Raw genomic sequence first — 19,302 nt, 5'->3', positions numbered from 1 at the left:
TGTCAGCTGTATTTGATCTCACACACACAAAGAGGCCCTCGGTATGAAAGGTCAGAATCATCAGTCATGGAGCAGAAACATTTAATTCCCAATTAACTTCATTAAATCTTGGTGGTTCCCTGAGTGGGCTAGCACCTTTCACTCAGTTGCTTCCTCAACAGTCTCCTGAACTATCTTGTAATTTGGTCTTATTGTTCATTTGTAAATAACAAAAAGAAAGCCACAGCAGACTAGACAACACGAATGTACTAAAAATGCTGGCAAGTTTACTGAATAATTTCTTTTGTGACTGGAGTAATAAAAGTCCTTTAAGAGGGAAAACTGTAAATGACTGCTTAAACAAAACGTCTCTAACAGAAACAATCTGTATTCTCAGGCCTAAAAGAGAGTAATCGTATTCAGAACAAAATCCCATAGGCAAAGGGGATGAAGGTACAGCCCCTGGCCACTGAAGACCTTCTAAAATGGCACCCGGCATTTGAAAACCAGGACTTTCAGTTGTGAAGCGTTTCTTAGGGCAGCAAGGCTCCCATCCTCAAATTAAATACATGGCTGCCCACTTCCTATGTCCCTCAATGTATCTGTGGAATGAGAGGCTGGAATGAAAACAGAGGGCTTCTACTGAGAGTCGTTCAGGTTCTAGATTGAAAACCAAAGTCCTCATCAAATTATGCAAATCAAAGGAGAAACTAAGTTGTTCTAAGATACAGAAAGTAACAAGTGTAGAACACAACTGGTACAGTATGTAGATAAATCATCTAGTTGCTAACGCAGGGTTACGCACTGGCACCTCATTTTGTTGAGAAAAGGGTCCTGGGCCTTGGAGTTTCCCAAATGAGATAAAAATGAGTTGCGATGGTTGCTGCTGGAGAAACCGTATTACTGTGGTTTCTCTTTTACATATTCCTGGGGATTTACTCTAAGGACTGACTTGGCTTTAGAACCCCAAAGCATAAAACATTTATAAGGTGTGCCTTGACAGCTTCCAAAGAATTATTCTAATATGGAAGCCAAAGTGAGGAAAATTTCGTTTCTTTGAAAATTCCATCTTACCCACGGCAAGAGTTTTGTCGAGATTTCAAGGTCATGGGGAAGGAAGATGAGGGGTAAAGAGGAAGTAGCTACTTGTTCTGAAGAAAATACCTTCCCCCTCACTGAGGACCTCAGGGACTTCAGCTGCCTGGCTTCGTCCATGAAAACATTCTCAGTTCTGCCCTCTAAGAAAGAATAAGCAAGCCCAGGCATTTCTTTCTTTTCTTTTTTTTGCGGTATGCGGGCCTCTCACTGTTGTGGCCTCTCCTGTTGCAGAGCACAGGCTCCGGACGCGCAGGCTCAGTGGCCATGGCTCACGGGCCCAGCCGCTCTGCGGCATGTGGGATCTTCCCGGACCGGGGCACGAACCCGTGTCCCCTGCATCGGCAGGCGGACTCTCAACCACTACGCCACCAGGGAAGCCCAAGCCCAGGCATTTCTAAAGCGGGCTACCTTCATCTGTTTCTTTCCTCCTTGTCCCCAGCTTGCCGAACTGTGGGAGGAAGCACTTCCCTGAGAGCCGGCGGTGTTCCAGACTCCTCCATCCTCCTCCTCTTCCCAGCTGGGATGGCGAGTTCCTGTCACGGGCCCGTCACTCTCCCCCCAGCCGTCTTGCATAGATTTGGAATCTTTAAGAGAAGAACGAACCAACTGTACACAATAGCTATATATAACAATAACCGCAACAACCATTCCCCGTAAGCGCAGCATTTTAGTGTATTTGTAATTTTGTCTAGTCTACCTGTACGGTAAGGCAAATATCATTCGAACTTTTCAGAGCAGAAATGGAAACCCAAAAAGGGTCAACGATACAGAGTAAGTTAATAAACCACAAATCAACATTTCCTGGCCTCTGGTTCAATGATTTTTTTCCCCTTTATACAAAGTTGACAGAAATCCCCCAATTGTAAAGAACCCCTGTCCTTATAAGAAATTTCACACCTCAATTTAGAGAAATCTGTTACTCTTAATGAGGATGTTTTACTGCATTCTTTAGTTTTATCCTCCTAAAAGTATGTGGTGAACTTTATAATGGACTTTACGAATATGAGGTATGGTAAAGAACAACTGTCTACCTCGCTTGGGGTGAAGAAAAGAACACGCAAAATGGATGGAAAAAGAAAACTGTATTAGATTTTGAATATCAAAATTATGGTGAAAGAAGAGAAATTCACATACAGCCATGAAAATCTGAAAGTTATTGGATTTACACACTTGAAATGGATTAGGTACTAAAAAGATCCTAGGCAAAGACAATGTATAAGCAATGGCTTTTAAAAGACAGACAGAGGAAATGTGGTAGACAGGGAACGAGGAAAACAGAACAAAGACAGAGGGAAATCAGGGCTGTAATATTCGACGAAATAGGACGTCATCAGTATCCAGGGTCAAATTTCACCAATATTCCCCCACCCCGCTAAACAAAGATCTTTAATTTGGAGATTGGGATAAATCCTTAATCTCCTTCTGAAAATACTGTATGGAACTGATGGATACACTCTGTGGTAATGATACTCTATACAATGATAGAAGAAGGGAAATACACTATCCTGCCTAGAAGCTCCATCCACACCTTCAATTTACCAAATGACAGGACCTTTATGAAGGGGTAGTTATTTGATTTAGATAGCTTCATGTGAAGAGTCTAGAGCCAGAAAGGTGTCTCTTCCAGGCCTTTCCTTGAATGACTGCTGCCATGCCCTAGGACCAGGCCTATGATGCCATGCAGGCACCCATCAAGTACACAGGGTGCAAGGCAGTTGATTTCCTCAGACTGTGGCATCATCTCCCAGCAACGCCCAGGGGAACCTGATGGAACCTCCATGGGGTTCACTGAGCCCCCCTTGCAGGGGCTCTGTGACTGGGCAGCAAGAGGCAGGGCTTGGGGGCCGCTGCTGGAAATGCCATTGATAACCAGGACCATTTCTTCTGCATAGGAGGTTACCCACTATTATTGTAAACACAGGCTTTATACATCCTCTGACAAGCAACAGGAATTAAATACCCAACATAAGTGACATACTGACCCCTTTAAAGAAGGAAGACATCCACGTAACCCTTCTTCTAGAGAAAGGAGCTGAACTTTTAACAAGTGACTTCTTGTAGAAAGATAAAAAAGCTCCGATTTTTAGTCACAGAGCCCGCACCAGATATAAGGTATCTGCAGTCTAGACAAGATTACAGGTTAACTATCAGTATCAATTTGGTAGGCTGTGATGATCCAGCCCCTTCCTCTATTATACACTGAAATTACCCAGAGAAGGAGGAAATATAACTACAGCTTTAACTGCAGATATAGATGATCCTGAAGAGTAGAAGACATTTTAAAATCTGGAGAAAAGTGAGTCTTTTGTCATGGACAAAAGATGATCCTGAAGTTGGGAAAGACACATAAAAGTCCTGAAAGTACTGCTAAAGTACCTCCTTGTGCCAAGGGTCTGGTTAATGCCTTCCAACAGCATTTTGGATCTATCCCAAGTCTATAGGATGGTATTTCCCATGATGATACAACCAATTTTACAATGAAAATCAAGACGAAATCAAATTCTTTATAAAGCTATTTCTATGAAGTGAAGGAGATTCGTAATTTTTAAAATGCAGTCAAGTTACACAGGAACAAGAGTGAGTTTCTAGAATACAGATAGCTAAGATGATATTCCTTCCTGTGGCACGGTAAGAATCATACATATCATAAAATAAACTTGACAGTAGAATTTTTTTATTCTTGTTCAAATTTTGAGTATTCAGTCTGACCACATTTTTTAATCAAAAGACAATTCCTTAAGTCTGCAATATGGTAGAAAAGTGATGTTGGAATACTTTTTAAGAAAACTATAAACAAGTGAAAACAGATACTTGAAACTGAATTTTTCAATTGAGCACCATCCAATGGGACGTTCCGCAGCATCCATTTACAAAGTTTGCAAATTACTGTGACTACACATTGCCAGCTGGATCTAGTATAGCTTAGATTTTCAATGATCATGAATAAGTGTGACGTGCTTTGTTTAAAAATTCAAATGAAGAAATCTTTGTTGGGTTCAAGAAACCTTAAATGTGCTTATGTGGGTGGATGTACGAGAAGAGAGACAAAGGGGAAAGGAAGGAACAGAAGGGTGAAGTCACTGGGCAGCAGAGACCTTGTTCCACGTTAAAAGCCAGGAGTTAAAAAAAAAATTACATCAACATGAGAGTAGAAATGCAAAATAGATCTAATAAGCAATATTTAAGTTACTGAGCAAAAAAAAAGCACCACATGAAAATTTCAATTCTGGCCAGACACTAAACCTAAGTTAAAACGAAATCAACAAAACTAACTTATGACTTTTAGTTCACTGTAAGCATTTTTACACATGCCAAGTCCCCAGCATTTGCTGCTAACCATTTATTAAAGGTTCAAGGTCCTGACTCTCACTGAAACAACAGTTTAACAACAGCCCTCACCAAAATGTGTGACCCCCAAAGTTATAATAGAGACTCCCTCAAAAATAATGCCGTATACTTACTAGGTTTCATGGCATTTGGAGCACTGGAGGGTGTGGTCCCCCAGCCTGTGGTCGATGCTCCTGTGTCATCCATTTCACCCCACCCAGGACTGCTTTCATTGGGCTCACCCCAAGCTGAAGTACCATTATCTGGAGCAGGTGGTGTGCTTTTGCTCCAGACTGTAAAGAAAGGACATGTATCTCTAAGAATGATTTGTTCAATGAACACCATAGTATCCACTGGGGGTGAAGGTAGGAGGAACAGGCACTCCTGAGTTCTGTTGGTGGAAATATAAATAGGTACCACCTTCACGGAGGGCACTTGGCATTGTCACTTTAACTTTTTGCCCAGTAATTCCACTGCCAGGAAATTATACCACAGATATACTTGTAAAAGTAGATGAAATTACATGTACAACAATGCCCACTGCATCACTGTCAGATAACATTTGGAAGCAACCTAAATATCTACCAAAAAGGGACCAGTCAGACCAATCGTGAGTTGCCCATCAAATGAATACTATACACGAAGCAATTAAAAGACAGAAATGTACATGCTAACGTGGAAAGTTTTTAAGAATAATGAAAAAAGCAAGGTGAAGAACAGTGTATATAGTACAATCCCTTCCGTGTAAAAATTTTAAAGGATAGATATATTTTGCTATAGGTATGAACGAAATTTTTGAATGGCACACAAAATTCTAAGACCTGCGGGGAGAGACCCTAGGGGCTACGATTCTTTTACTTATTACCTTTTGCTTTTCTGTACAGTTTGAAGGTTTTTACTATATGAATAAAAATTTTTACATGTTCTAGGTAGGGAATTAATGAGCAATCTTCATTTCCTTCCTCATTCTTTTCAATATTTCAAGAAAAGAAGTAATTAAAAGTAATCATTTTCTAAGTGTCCGTAACTGGATTCACTGAATACTAAGCTTACTTTGGAAAGTGGAAAATTAAACATTATGACGAATTTTAACTAAAAAAACGAACACTTGAATGGTGCATCTTCTTAATCTGTTGAACTATGAGGACATTCAAGTTGACAATGCCAAACTAAGAATGATTACCAGCACTCCTTTTTTTTTTTTCTAAAAAGAGTTCAAAATCCCGCGGCCCCACCCCACCCCGCCTTTTTAAAAATTTTCACCAGCACTATTTTTAATTTACCAGGTATGATGTTTCCTACTCAAATAAGGAGGGAAGAAAGTTTAATTCTGGACAACTGATTATCATGAGATAACAATCTCCACACAACGAAGTACTCCACTTCCAGAGGTTAACTGTTAAAAATCATCTGGAAAGTGATGGAAACCTTCCAGATCCCAGCTTTGCTACAGCATTTTCTGATGGTCTCTGCAAGAACAACACAGACTACTTCCCGTCGCCGGGGCAAGAGAAACACAGAGGATGTGTCCACAGGCAGAACCAGAATGGAAGTCAGATCTATTTCTGCTCCTATTTTAATTCTTTATTTTTAAATCTAGAGCACAGTTTGTTTAGCAAGATATAAATCTTTTGGATTCTGCAGACCAATACAATTACCAAAACGAAAAAAAAAAAAAACTGGGGAGACTAACCCAGGAATGCCATCTTTTTCCTTTTGCCAAGAAAGAACATTAAAACGTACTACCAGCATCTGTTATCACTATCATTTTATAAAAAGAGAGTCTCTGTTAACAACGGCCTAGAGTTAACGTAGGAAAGATTCCCAGAACAAAGCTAAGTTAAATAAATGCATCTTAATAAAAATGGCTCGGTTTAGGATTTCTTTTCTTCACCGAAACCTGTGAGAAAAAGCCATTGCCTACCTGATGCTGATTTAGCGGTCATCGGGGTAGGCAGGTTTGGTTCTCGAGGTGCTGGGCCCCCCTGGGAATTCTTATCCCACAGATTCACGTTCTTATAGTTGTAACTGTTCGGGTCACCCCACGCTGACGTGCCATCGTCAATGTCCATCTTCCGACTGATCGACTGTGGGGATGGCTCTTCCCAGCCACTGGGCTCCTCATCCTTCGGGTTCACTGGCTGCGGCCCGCTGCTCCAGTTGGAACTGGAAGGTCGTCCGTTGCCTGGAGCTGGTGGGGCTGGGCCTCCCCAGGAACCAGAAGTCTCTGGTTGTGGTGGCGGTGGCTGCGGTGCCTGCTGCTGCTGTTGGTGCTGTTTATTCCAGGAACTGGGTTGTCTGCCGGTCTCTGCCCAGGCTGTAGATCTTTTGCAATCTTCCCACCCGCCTTTTGAAGCCAGGCTTGCATTCCCACCGTTCCCCCAAGTTCCGATTTCATTCTGCCCTCCTTCACCCCACCCAGACACAGGTTTACTGGCAGAACTTTCCCAATTGCTGTTTTTCGCCTGATCGACCTCCTCTCCCCAACCATTCTTTCCAGAAGTCCATCCTTGATTGGGCTGGCGTCCACCTCCCCACCCCTGCTCCTTGTTGGAATTCTCATTCCAAGAGGAAGATGTCTTTTCATCTGGTCGTCCTCCTCCCCAACTGGAAGAGTTGTTGTTCTTATAGTCGTTCCAGCCTCCTGTGTTCTTGGGGTCTTTCCACTCTGTAGAGGCTGAGAGCTCCCCCCATCCAGACTTCATTTGATTGCTTTGGCTGGGTGCATCTCCCCAGCCCCCTGAGCTCTTGGTCTGTGTGGCAGCGCTCTCCCACCCCTCAGTTCCTTTGTCAGATTTCCCCTCGGGCCTTGGCACCTCTTCAATATCCCACACTGTGTCCTGCTTAATTTGAGTTTGGCCCCAGCCAGTGTTTGAGAGCACCCTGGGGTCCAAATCAGTTCGGCTCAAAAGAGTCTGCAAGACAGCCTGACAATCAGGATGTGTGGGCCTGTACGACCGACGGCCAGAATTATGACTGTCACTACTTCCTGCTTTGTGGTTGCTTCCAGTGCTTTGACCTCCAACTTCACTTCCCGTGGAGCTGGAAGATCTTCCCCAACAGGGAGCCTGGGCATTGCCTTGGTTTTCAGGGAGGGGGTGGCCCTTTTGATTGTCCCATGCTCCAGTGCTAGAATTTGGTTGGTTTGGACCACTCCATTCTCCAATTTTCAACTCATCAGACCCAGTCGGCTGTTTCCATTCTCCCTGAGAGACCCCAGATGTCATTTTGTTCCCTTCACCCCATTTGTTGTCATTAGAGTCCTGAGGGCCAAAGTTCCAGGACCCACCCGTAGACCTGTTATTGTTGTCCCAAGAGTCATTTTTTGACCCGGTTGATTTCTGAACAGGAGCTCCTTTCCAGGAGTCCTCTCTATCCTTTCCATTGTTCCCATTGTTTCCAGAATTGCTCTGTCCAGAGGCTGTGTCAGTTCCAGAAGGCCCCCTAGCTGCACTCCAAGATCCAACACTCCCAGTCTTTCGATCTCCAGTGCTTTGTGAAGGGGCATCAGTGCTCCTGGAGGCGTTCCCCAAGCCCATTCCGAAGGGCATTCCCTTATTCTCCATGGGGTTTGGTGAACTTAAGTTCAAGGAGTTAGTGTTTCCATTTTTTGGTCCATCAGTGTTATGAATTTGAGCCTGTTCTCTGCCAGAGACAACAAAATTAACACCCGCATTTTCCATCTTTGACTGCTGTTCCCTGGATGCCTGACCTACTGTGCTAACCTGTGCACTGGAATTACTAGTATCCGTTTCCAATGCCCCTTTCCTAGAATTTCCTTCTTGGACCAGCGCTGGCCAGGCAGATGGGTTGCTATTTGGGTTAAAGTTGCTGAAGCCAGAGCCAGGTCCAATTCTATCCTGACCGCTCACATTCCTCCAATTTCCTAGTCCATTGTTGCTTTCTGTAGTAGAGTTGGAAGATTGAACAGATTTAGCCTTAGGGTCAGATTTCCAGACCCCAAGATTACATTCGTTCCCAGAACTTGCAGACTGGCACTGGCTCCCTTTTCCTTTGTTACTAGTGGTGCTTCCTGGCAGAGTGCTCTTCTCAGAGCCAGGGTTCGAGGCACTGTTGTTATCGGTGGTGTTTTCGGAAGAAGACTCAGTGTCTTTGCTGGCAATGCAAGGCCACTCTTCCATGTCAGACCCGTCTACAATCACCTTGTCCCAGATGTGAATAGGGTTGGGGGAGGCGCCGTTGTTGGAGGAGGCTCCCGGGCCCCAAGTGGGATTTGCATAATGTGAAGCAGCAGCACCTCCAAGGGCTGACTCTGAGAAAGAGAGCGTCTCATCAATCACAGCTGCACACGCATGCTCTATTAACACCCCAAGCTCAAAGTGCCCCAGAGGAGAGTTCACCATGCTTCCCCGCAAACTAGTTCTCTACCCAGCTGCCTGCCTTGGTAAACTGTATCACACCCGTCTTAGTCATCTCTTCTATTTTGCCTGGTTGGTGTATTTGCTAAATCTCCCCCCCTCAGCATCTCTCAAAGATACCCTCTTGCCATTCCTAGTGACAGAGAACGGCCTTCCTGTATCTTGAGACAAGGCAATAACACCCTGTACTTGCTTTATATCTCCAATCCATGCTGAACATTCCTGGCTGCAGTGAGTTTTCTAAAGCACACTTTTGATTATATCACTGCTGTATGGAAGGCAGTGGATAGCTTCTTAGTGTATAAGAATAAAGCTAAACTCTTTGGACTGAGGTTTAATCAAGATGCTCCACAACCTGGGACCAACTGACTCTTCTAGTCTCATCTTCCACTACTCTCTCTGATGACGCCCACACTCCACAAATTGCACCTTCTCACCCTGGCACCACTCCACATAGGCACCTCCTGTTTTTTTCCTTCTGAATTCACAAACTGAAATTTATCTGTCTTTCTGGGCCTAGTTCAAGTGCCATTTCTTCTATGAAACTTTTTTGAGCTTACCACCTGAAAACCACCTTTCCCTGTCTGGAGCCATTTTGCTCAGTGTACTGTGTTCACATCTTCCTTTCCCCACGTTAGTGCCTTTTAGTCAGAGACCTATCTTGCTAACGTTTGAATTCCACATGGCGACCAGGGAACTGCTGCTCAGTAAGCATCCACTGAATGAGGAATGCCCACCCAGCTAGATGCCAGGGGCAGACAAGCATGAATCAGTTTGTATGCCCAAGGAACTTGATAAAATAGTCTGGCTCAGCACATATTTGATGGAATTTCCTATATTTGGTGGGGGGAAAAATGACCTGTTTTTAGCCCAATAATTTCTAAACTTATTCCTTTCACCAAAGAGCTTTAAATCAATACGACGTTGAAAAAAAATTATTACATAGAGCCATATAGAAATAAGGAAGCAGAGAATCTCAAACTCTTGAGATTAGGGGCCTCCTTGGTTTTAAGAATGTAAACAGGAGACTGACTCACACTGGACCCATGTCGATGTCCAGGCCTGGCTAGACTCAGCTGCTGAAGTGCCCGGCACAACCGCTCCCTCACACTTCCCTTTGCAGCTGGTTACGAGGGGACAGGAAGGAAGGGCCAGGAGGCCTTTCCCTGCCTGATTTGGGCCTGGCCTGACAGCCACCACAAGAAGCCTCGTATACAGGGCTTATCTCTGTATGAAGCCTGTGTCACCACGAGCTTTCTTTCCATCTTCGCTTGGCACACAAGACGGTAACAGAATTTTCCAGGCAATTCTATGTTCAAATCAGAACTACAATAAAGCATCCTGTCATTAACAACCACCAGCTCTCTGTCCTTGCCAACGCCTGATGGTCTTCAAGCTCTGAATTTTAATATAGTCTCAAAAAATATTTTAAGAATATGTGGAAATCTGTTAAGAAGCTTTAAAAAAAAAAGGGGGGGGATGGCATCTGGAAGTTCTTTACTGTTAGCTGTTTAGTATTCATCTATTAAAAACTCTCAAAACTTCCAGTAGGACCCTTCAGCTAAAGATCCCTTATATCTACATACAGTTTTTAACAAAGCTCAAAATCCAGGGCTCGCTAAAGAAATACTGATTTTAAAAATCTAATAAAACAATGGTATTATGTGGGATCCTCCCAAGATTCTACATTATCATCTAAGAGACCATTCTCTCTATTCTCCCAGCATTCCAGGAACGTAAACACAGGAGTCTAAGATTCAGAACCAGCCTCTGCACTAGCCTCACTTCCAGTCGCCCCCTGAGCACACACCTGTGGGGGAAGGGGGGACTATGGAGGCTCAAACTGTAATGCTCTTGTCTGAGGAGGAAAAAAGGCCCCAAAGAGAGAGGAAAAACAGCAGCGACATTAGACGCTCAGGCCAAGACCACACACACTCATTGGACACCAAAACCCAGCTTCAGGAGAGAAATGCTGGTACACATCTCACACTGGGCTCCTCCCCCATCTTTTGAGTAACCCCAAGCGTCTATATAATTATTGTGGACTTCACATGGGCAACACAAGCGACAGGCTCACTCCCTGCAGCCGCCGTGCCTCCCGTTCACCTGCATGAGGCTCGCTCACCTGGTGCGGTTCCACCCTCGTTCTGCAGCAGCGCTCCTGTCACTTGTGCGTTGGGGTTTGCTCCGGGCGCTGTGGAGGGAGGAGGCCCCGCCCCGCCCCCGAGGAGCATGCAGGACGGTGGAGGAGGCTGCCCACGTTTTAGTAACACTTTGTGGTCCTGCTGGCAACGGAATCGCGGCGGCACCTCCCGAGGCATGTAGCGGGCGGCGCTTGGCGGTTGTCCGTTCGGCACTGCCACCCTTTTGGCATTGTTGCCACCATTGACTGGTGGCGATGGAGAGCTGCCAATCGGGCTGGCGGCCGTTGGTTGGCTTAAACTTGGTTTCGTCACTTCGGGCACTGAAAGAGAGAGATTGGGAAACAGACTTTGAGATCAAATGCATTTTTCTGAAGATTATTTTTAAGAAAGCTTCCACGAGACCAATTCTAATAAGACAACTCTTCTTTCACCCAACTCTGAGGGACATGGTCTTTCCAGATTCCCCAGCATCTTCAGTTTACCGAAGGTAGGGTAAGGGCAGCGAGTGATGGTGACAAGGATTCAAAGACTGCAGTATCATGGAATTACATTCCATTAACTAAGGAGGAGAGGGAAGCAAGTACCATTCACTCCCCTAAATCAACAGTGGAACACCTGAAGGGCTGCCTAGAAGGTCTAAGGATGCATACAAACCCCACACAAAACCCATGGTAAAGGTTCAAGGCTCTCAGCCCAAGGGCCCTTTCCCTTCATCCACATTCTGAAAGACTGGCCTCTGAGAAAATTTCCCCCAAATCCCTGGATTAGGTAGGCTACGCACCCTTCATTCGGGCTCCTGGAACATGCTGTCCATCTCTGTACCACTGAATGAACCGGTTAAATTGACATTCTCCATTTATAGACCCTTCTCCCCACCATGCCAGAAGTTCCTCAATGGCAGGAACCCATCTTTCATCTTTTTTTCTTAGGGCCTGGCACAGAGTAGACCCCTACAGGGAACCCCAGGCCTAGAGAATCACAAAATCAACTTGGTTTTGGTTTCTACAGCCACCTGAACTCAAAGACTCTTGGCACTCTGTGTAAACATTAGAAATGTTATCTTTTTGCTTTTGTCTAAAAAAAAATTAAGTGGACCTTGTGTGTGTTTTTTTCAACTGTTCATTAAAAATAAAAATTTCAAAATGTAGTTAGTTTTCCTATTTACTTTATTTATTTATTTATTTTTGTGGTACGCAGGCCTCTCACTGTTGTGGCCTCCCCCGTTGCGGAGTACAGGCTCCGGATGCACACAGGCTCAGCGGCCATGGCTCACGGGCCCAGCCGCCCCGCGTGCATCGGCAGGCGGATTCTCAACCACTGCGCCACCAGGGAAGCCCTACTTTAAATAGTTAAGGTTTTCCCTCACTTTTACAATGGCAAACAGGAAGTACTGGAACATTGAGACGACTGTGAAGCTCTGCAGGACCCCTTGGCTTCCCCTCAACCCTACAGAGAATGTTCCTCTGGATCTGCACCTCCCTTGCTTCATCTTACCAAAAGACTGCTACCCTTTCCAAGAATATCCACCTGGAAAATACAGGCTGGCAGCAATACAGAAACAATCATTGAGACTGGTAATTCAGATGATTCTGAGGCCCAAATCCTTGACACCCAGAGTCATGTTAGGGCCAGCCCTGGTGGCAGTATTGCTCTAACTGCTGAAATGATGCTGGGCCAGCATGTTGCTCGTTGAACTGGCTCCTTTATGAGGAGAGAGATACATCATCAGAAATCAGGGGGCCCAATCTATACCCACTGGACATTGGTGAGTACTGTAACAGGAAAAAAAAAAAAAAAAAGAAAAAAAAAAAGAGTAGGAGCCTGAACTAACTGCAAAGCAATGCTTGGGTCTAACTTTAGCCAATCATGAGGCAGTTCTGGGCCTCCTAGTATGGAAGGGAGGTCAGAGGAGAAATGAATGAATGAATGAATAAATAAGTAAATAAACATATTTCTTAAGAAAATAAATTGGTTATTATCTAATATTATTAATATAGTAACCTTTGCATGACTTATAACAGCCAGTGGATAAATAACTGATAGTGAATGAATAAAGATGAATTATTTAATGATTCATTTTCTATCTGTGCCTGGAGGATTCCATAGCACATGGCATTCCCAATCCCCTTTCCTCTTATTATGAGAATAAACAAGCAGCTGACAAAGGCCGGGCGGGATTCTTCCCAACTAGTTTTTCGGACAGAAGGAGTTATGCTTCTGCAAGGCTACCCTTCTATAAGAGGGCTAGAATCTCCACTTTAAGGTAACCAGGTTTGTTACATGCCTTGCCTCATTTCTCTCAAAACAGAGTAAGACATGGTAAGGAGAGTCTACAGAGCTGAGATCTGAACATCAGTTCGACTAACTTTACAACATTCATAGCATAACCAAAGAAATCTGGTGGGTACTGTGTATTGTGCAAGATTCCCTGCAAAAGCTCCTCAAGGCATTTTCCCACCATCACATCAGAGGTAGAATGGATCATAAACGATGAAGTCATTATAAAACAGGACCACCGCTTGACCACTCTCCTTGCAACATGGTGCTCTATTCTGGGAGATTAGCCATTCAAAACTCTAGGACACAGTCAGAAAAAGCCTGCCTGTGATACATGTTAAGAGCAAACTGTTTCAGGACTTGAATGAATTCTTATTCTGTTTTTTTTTTTAATTACACATTTCTGTAAGTTCAAGAATTTTAAACATTTAAAAGCCAGTCACAACTCTAGGCACTAACTGGAGAGCCATGCAGCTGTTGGGCAGGATGCCCAATCCGACCTGCTTCCAGAAGTCCAACTAGAGACATGAGAATCAGTGCGCGTGCCACGCCACGCTCCAGAAAGTCAGGCAGTAACAGAGGAGAGGGAAATTATGATGAAGTCTGAATTATTTTGGGGCCCTCTCTCTTCTCCTCTGAACCTTAGTGATTTTAATAGCTTGTGGTGCAAATATTTCTAAAGATGAGCTGCTCAAAATAAGGGCACAGTTTCTTATTTTCCAGAGAAAAAGTCTGTGGCTTAAACATGATCTCTGCATCAGGGAAATAAAGACGTGAGAAATGCTGGGTATCCTATTTTCTAATTTCCATTCATTTACCACCAAAAGCCATTTATTTATTACTCTAATGATTGAATCTTTTCCCTTTCCCTGCTGCCATTATTTAATACCATTCTCCTCTTACAGTCTGAACTTCTAATTGCTTGCCTCTATTTCTGAAAAACTTCAATAGATTCTTTTTCAGATAAAAGTATTCTTTAAGAAAATTCCTATACGGGTAGGACCAATACAAACTATTTTCTTTAAATACCTTTTTGTTTTGGTTTTGTAATTAATTTTTATTCTTTAAATACCTTGATGGTACCAAACATCAAAAACAAACAAAAAAACAAACAAACAAAAAACCCTTCTAGAAATGTTTTAAAAGTAGTAGTTAAAATACAAACAAGCTCTAGAGAAGACATTATTTTAGACTGAAAATTTTCTTGGTGAATAATAATGAGTTACAATGCAATACAAAAAAACTCAAAGACTGATGACACACAGAGTGGCTGACACACACTCAACACTGGTCGGTAACCTCTAAGCACTGTCTCCATTTCTTTACCTTCCACTCACTCCCCATACTCAATGCACACTGGCCTTTGTCCAGACTGTCTCCCTGGAAGCTTCTCTCCTCATTAAATGACCAGTGATTTCGCTGTCGTTCTAACGGGCACTAGTTGGACCTTGGGGGAAGAAAGCCTGCCTCAAATACTAATCAATCAGAGTAGACCCAGGCTTATTCAGGGCATGCAGCACCATGCACCCACTGTAATATGACTTCTGGAATGGACTCAAAAGCCAGAGTTGTGGCCACTGTACAACAGTGGTCCATCTCCTCAGGTATGCTGACGGGAAAGTGCTGTTTCTCTGCTGTGTTCAAACTGGGTAAAGGTTATGAATTACTGCTTTGGACAGCAATATCTAAAAATTTTAATTTATATTGAGCTGGAAGCTTTTCCCTGTTGCTTTGACTCACCAACAGACCTTACCAAGGAACTGCAAAGTGTCAGGCACTAGAGCCCTTCAAATCTTTGAAGATAGTTACCAGAGCTTCCCCATGTGGGAAGCATTCCTTGGGAGTTAAACACTCCCCACCCCCTTCCAGTATTTAACCCTCCCAGAGGTGACGCAGGTTCAAATTCCTTGACCATTCTGGCCCAAACTCCTCATGGTCCATAGAGGTTGATCTCTGTTCCTTTGCATACAGTGGTGCCCATTATAGGAACTGTAAATCCCTGCCTAGATACTGTATTTCCAGTAATGTAGCTTAAGGTCATGTTAGTTTCTACAAATCCGTTATTTCATACTGATAACCTCCATTAAGCCAACTGTCACCCTAAGATCTAACATCTTTTTAACAACGCTAAATGGTTATGTCCAAACTCTTCCATTACATAGTCTATTTCTTCAATCCTAATCATACCCTTCATCCCTGTTAAATCTGGTCTATTACATCAATCCCACAAACTTGTCCAATTCCAAGACCAATATCCAACAAAGGAGGAGATCAGCTTCTACCTTAAGTGCCTTTTAGTTATTTGCTACTTGAATAGCAGGCCCAGCTCTGGCCCATGTCTTCACCTAACCTCCACTTGAAAGCCCTGTCCTGTTTTCTCCAAAATTCTCACTTTTTTTAGATGGAAAATAAAGAAAATATGCTGAATTTACTTTTTCTCTGAAATACGGACAAACCTTACTTCAGTCCTCTGTACAACCAGAGACCTGGCACCAACACAGTCTTTTTTTTTTATATAGGGTCTGTTGGGGAAAGAGAGGTGGATTCAGAGTTAAGGGGAGGCTGCCTGAGGCAGGCACCATCTTTGGGAAGGGGAATAAGACCCAGAAACATCAGCTGAGGGAAGAAGAATGGGATTTAGGCAGGCTCTTGGGAACAGAGATGAAGATGTGGCTGTAAAATGGGATAAAAAAGGTAGAAAGATCAGGGCCTCCTTCTACTTATGTTCTAACATACCTCAGGGACAATTTTTATTCCCCAGTTCTAACAATTAAATCCCTTATGAGACCCAAAACAGGATCTCAGCTCACTTCAGGATTATTTTAATTTTTGAGCGGGAGGGTGGTGGCAATAGGGGGGTATGGAAACTGTGAAACTGTATTCCATTTTATGGTAGGTATGAGAAAAACCCTAAATGGAGGGAAACTTTGGTAGTAAGTAAAAAAGAAAGTTTAATTTCTAAGGCTTTGGCAGAGAAAAGAGGAATGTGATTCTGAGAAGAGACCTGGTACAAATTTTAAAAAAAAGAAAGAAAACTCTAACGGATTTTCAGTTTTCCAATAGAAATACCACTTAACGTACAGAGCAGCTTATTTCGACAGCTCAACTGGTCCTTGGAGTCACAAGTATTAAGAACTGTGGCCAGGCCCAGGAACCCAACCACTGTGTTCCAGCAACCACAGAGTCTAGAATTTTTAGGAAAATGCCAATTTTCTCATCTGTTGTCCTCATAAATCAACAAAAAGTCCTATAAATATACTTATATGCCAAAATCCTTTCCTAGACAGTATACTGGTTTAGAAAATATGGACACTGTTCTACTATCAATAACTCTATTTCTATGGTAAAGTATAATTTATATTTCAAACAAGTAATTTATAGAGATACTTCCAAAATAATGCCTACCTCTGGGTTAGAAACTGGCTGGAAGTACAAGGGGAGAACACTGTTCTCTCTAACTAATTAAAATAATTACAGCTAATAGGAGTTTCTCTCAGTTTATTTTATAAATCACTACAAAGTTCCAGACTATATTCTCTTTGAAATGCTTTTTGATTAGAAATACATGGCAGTAATGTCTACTCATCTGAGAATTTGTTTTCCAGACCTAAGTTTCCTAAGAAACTAGTACCATCTTTATTAGTCTTTCATCACTGTGTGACATACTTTGGCCTGGTGGTCCAATAAAACGAAACAAAACAATGAAGAAACCAGTCATCAGAGAACCTCCCATCAAGCTTTGGCCTCTCCATGACCCTTATCTTCCCCCATGTTATCATTAATCACATCTGATTCCCTTCATCCAGGGCAGTGGTCCTCCTGGGACATATACTGTGGTCACCTGCAGAGCTTCCCTAAATACATCGATCTGCTAGGGCTGTGGCCTGGGACCATGAAGGTTTGGGAGGAGACTGGGCTTGCGTGTTTTGACAAGTCTATGCAAATGATTCTAGTGCATATGCTAGCAGAGAACAACATATTTAAGCGGGTGAGGTTAGGAGTTACAACACTGGTCTCAAGGAATTAAGTCTCCCATTCTTAAGGAGAACTGACCAAAAGTATGACCACTGATTATACAAGACTGCATAATCAAAATGAACCGAAGAGAAAGAACTGAATACACGCAGACCATTAGAGGTCGAGAAGGACCTCAGGGACATCTGCTTCTGTTTACAACACATCACAATTTTGTAAGAGTTAAAGTGCATTATCTTTATTAAAAGCATATTCCAGGCTCTAGTTCAGAAGATAGCGTGAGCATGCTAAATATAACACTCATTTTCAGACTCAATGCCTATCATGGATCAAGGTGGTTAACAACCCTCTGCAGTTCCCATCTGTGAAGTAGGGACCAGTGTGTTCCTTTTGCTATTGTTCTAAGAAAAATTTTGAAAAGGTTCAGTTCAAAATCATGACCTCTTTACTTTCAAAACAAGGTATTACACGGTCTAATCTCTCTTGCCTCCCAAAAACTGTAAGGCCAACTAGAAACACTAAGTACTTTAAATTTGTCACTACTGCTCTTCAGTGACTGCAAACAGCCAACCTTAATTACTCTACACCCACTCTCACGAATCAAGTGGATCGGAGGCTGAATCAGCAAAGTGTAAAATCTAAACACAAAAGAGGATAAATCTAAAAAGGAAGAAAAAAAACAATCTTACCTTTGGTTTTTTGTTCCGTGACCTGCAAAATAAAGAGACGTAAGTAAATGAGACTTGCTTTCTAATTCTGTATTGTATTGTAAGACTACTTTAATTCTAATATTAGTAATTCAAGGTGTCACATACATAGGCATACCTAAAATTCAGAAAAAGTCAGTTTAGACATCCTTCTAAAGACAATGGCCATATGTCCAGCTATAACTTACATGACCATCATTATGAAAGATTCTAAAAATTAAGACAAAAAAGCATTCCGCTCTCGTTAAATGAGGTCCTTGCACTGGGAATGCTATTTCCCATTCGGACTGCAATGGCTAGAGAACAGCAAATGGATGAGGCCCAGAAACAAAGTTAACCACGGACACAAAAAGATTAACCTATGAGTATGGACTCAAACACTTGACTTCAAATCTAGAAAGCAAAGTTTAAGGGGCCATGCTCAGAGGCATCAGAGATCACGGTAGGAAAGCTGGATTCAAAACCAAGCTATGCCGCTTCCTGGCTACGCGATCTCAGTTTTTAATTTACCTTTTGAATGAAGATCATAACAGTATCTCCTTTGCAGAAAAGGATGCTGTAAGGATTAAATCAGATATCCTACACCAATGCTTAATAACTGCTATTATTATCAAAGTTTATAGAAAATAATGTGAAACAGAGAAATATTGAATAAGATTGAAATATATAAATTTTGAACAAATACAGATTGCTTTGTTGAAAGTATTTCTTTATATAGTAACTAATACATTTCTGGAAGTGATTAACTTAAAAGGTTGGATATGCTGAATATAATAGCGGGTTTTTGGAGAGTTTGGAAATGATGACTAGGAGCCACACGGAAAACCGCTTCTGCTACTAAGAGGGGAAAATAAAGGAGAGCATCTAATTATACATGCGCTATAATATTTAAGCAAAACCACAAAAGGTCATGAATAAGAAAAATATTCCAAAGGAAATGCACCAGAATTCCAATAGGGGTTAAATCACATTATTGAGATCATGGGTTATTTTGACCCCCTTTTCCCAATTGTTAATCTTCCAAAACAGATTTTTATATTAGTTCTCCGACTTCTGTAACAAAAAATATTCATATAGAAGAGGTTTAATTATTTGTGGCTGGTAATCATACTAAGTTACTGCTTTGGGTGTTCATGAAAACATGGTCATCTTTGGAAGGTCTGTCCTGTGGCTAACCAGCCCCTTCAAAACGGATTCCAGGGGCTTCCCTGGTGGCGCAGTGGTTGAGAATCTGCCTGCTAATGCAGGGGACACGGGTTCGGGCCCTGGTCTGGGAAGATCCCACATGCCGCGGAGCAACTAGACCCGTGAGCCACAACTACTGAGCCTGCGCGTCTGGAGCCTGTGCTCCTCAACAAGAGAGGCCGCGATAGTGAGAGGCCCGCGCACCGCGATGAAGAGTGGCCCCCGCTTGCC

General features: G+C 42.8%; 1 protein-coding gene across 18 annotated transcripts in view; it reads right to left on the bottom strand.

The window, feature by feature from the left end:
- The window catches only part of TNRC6B (trinucleotide repeat containing adaptor 6B), a 283,431-nt gene that overhangs the window by 57,131 nt on the left and 206,998 nt on the right, over window positions 1-19,302 (bottom strand). For 16 of the 18 annotated variants that reach the window (XR_008617589.1, XR_008617590.1, XR_008617591.1 and 13 more), the window contains 5 exons: window positions 17,869-17,890; window positions 10,909-11,247; window positions 6,329-8,677; window positions 4,539-4,697; window positions 1,486-1,661 (listed from right to left, as the gene is read on the bottom strand). Coding sequence is in view for 15 of the 18 variants with exons in the window: in XM_028490624.2 (XP_028346425.1) it covers window positions 1,486-1,661; window positions 4,539-4,697; window positions 6,329-8,677; window positions 10,909-11,247; window positions 17,869-17,890 (3,045 nt within the window). In the remaining 3 variants the exon portion in view is untranslated. The remainder of the gene's footprint in view (window positions 1-1,485; window positions 1,662-4,538; window positions 4,698-6,328; window positions 8,678-10,908; window positions 11,248-17,868; window positions 17,891-19,302) is intronic. The other 2 variants (XM_055085315.1, XM_055085317.1) reach the window with 1 other exon arrangement.

The sequence above is a fragment of the Physeter macrocephalus genome, chromosome 6 (genome assembly GCF_002837175.3).
Source record: "Physeter macrocephalus isolate SW-GA chromosome 6, ASM283717v5, whole genome shotgun sequence".
NCBI classification, from domain to species: Eukaryota; Metazoa; Chordata; class Mammalia; order Artiodactyla; family Physeteridae; genus Physeter; species Physeter macrocephalus.
This window is presented reverse-complemented; position numbering and strand designations above follow the sequence as displayed.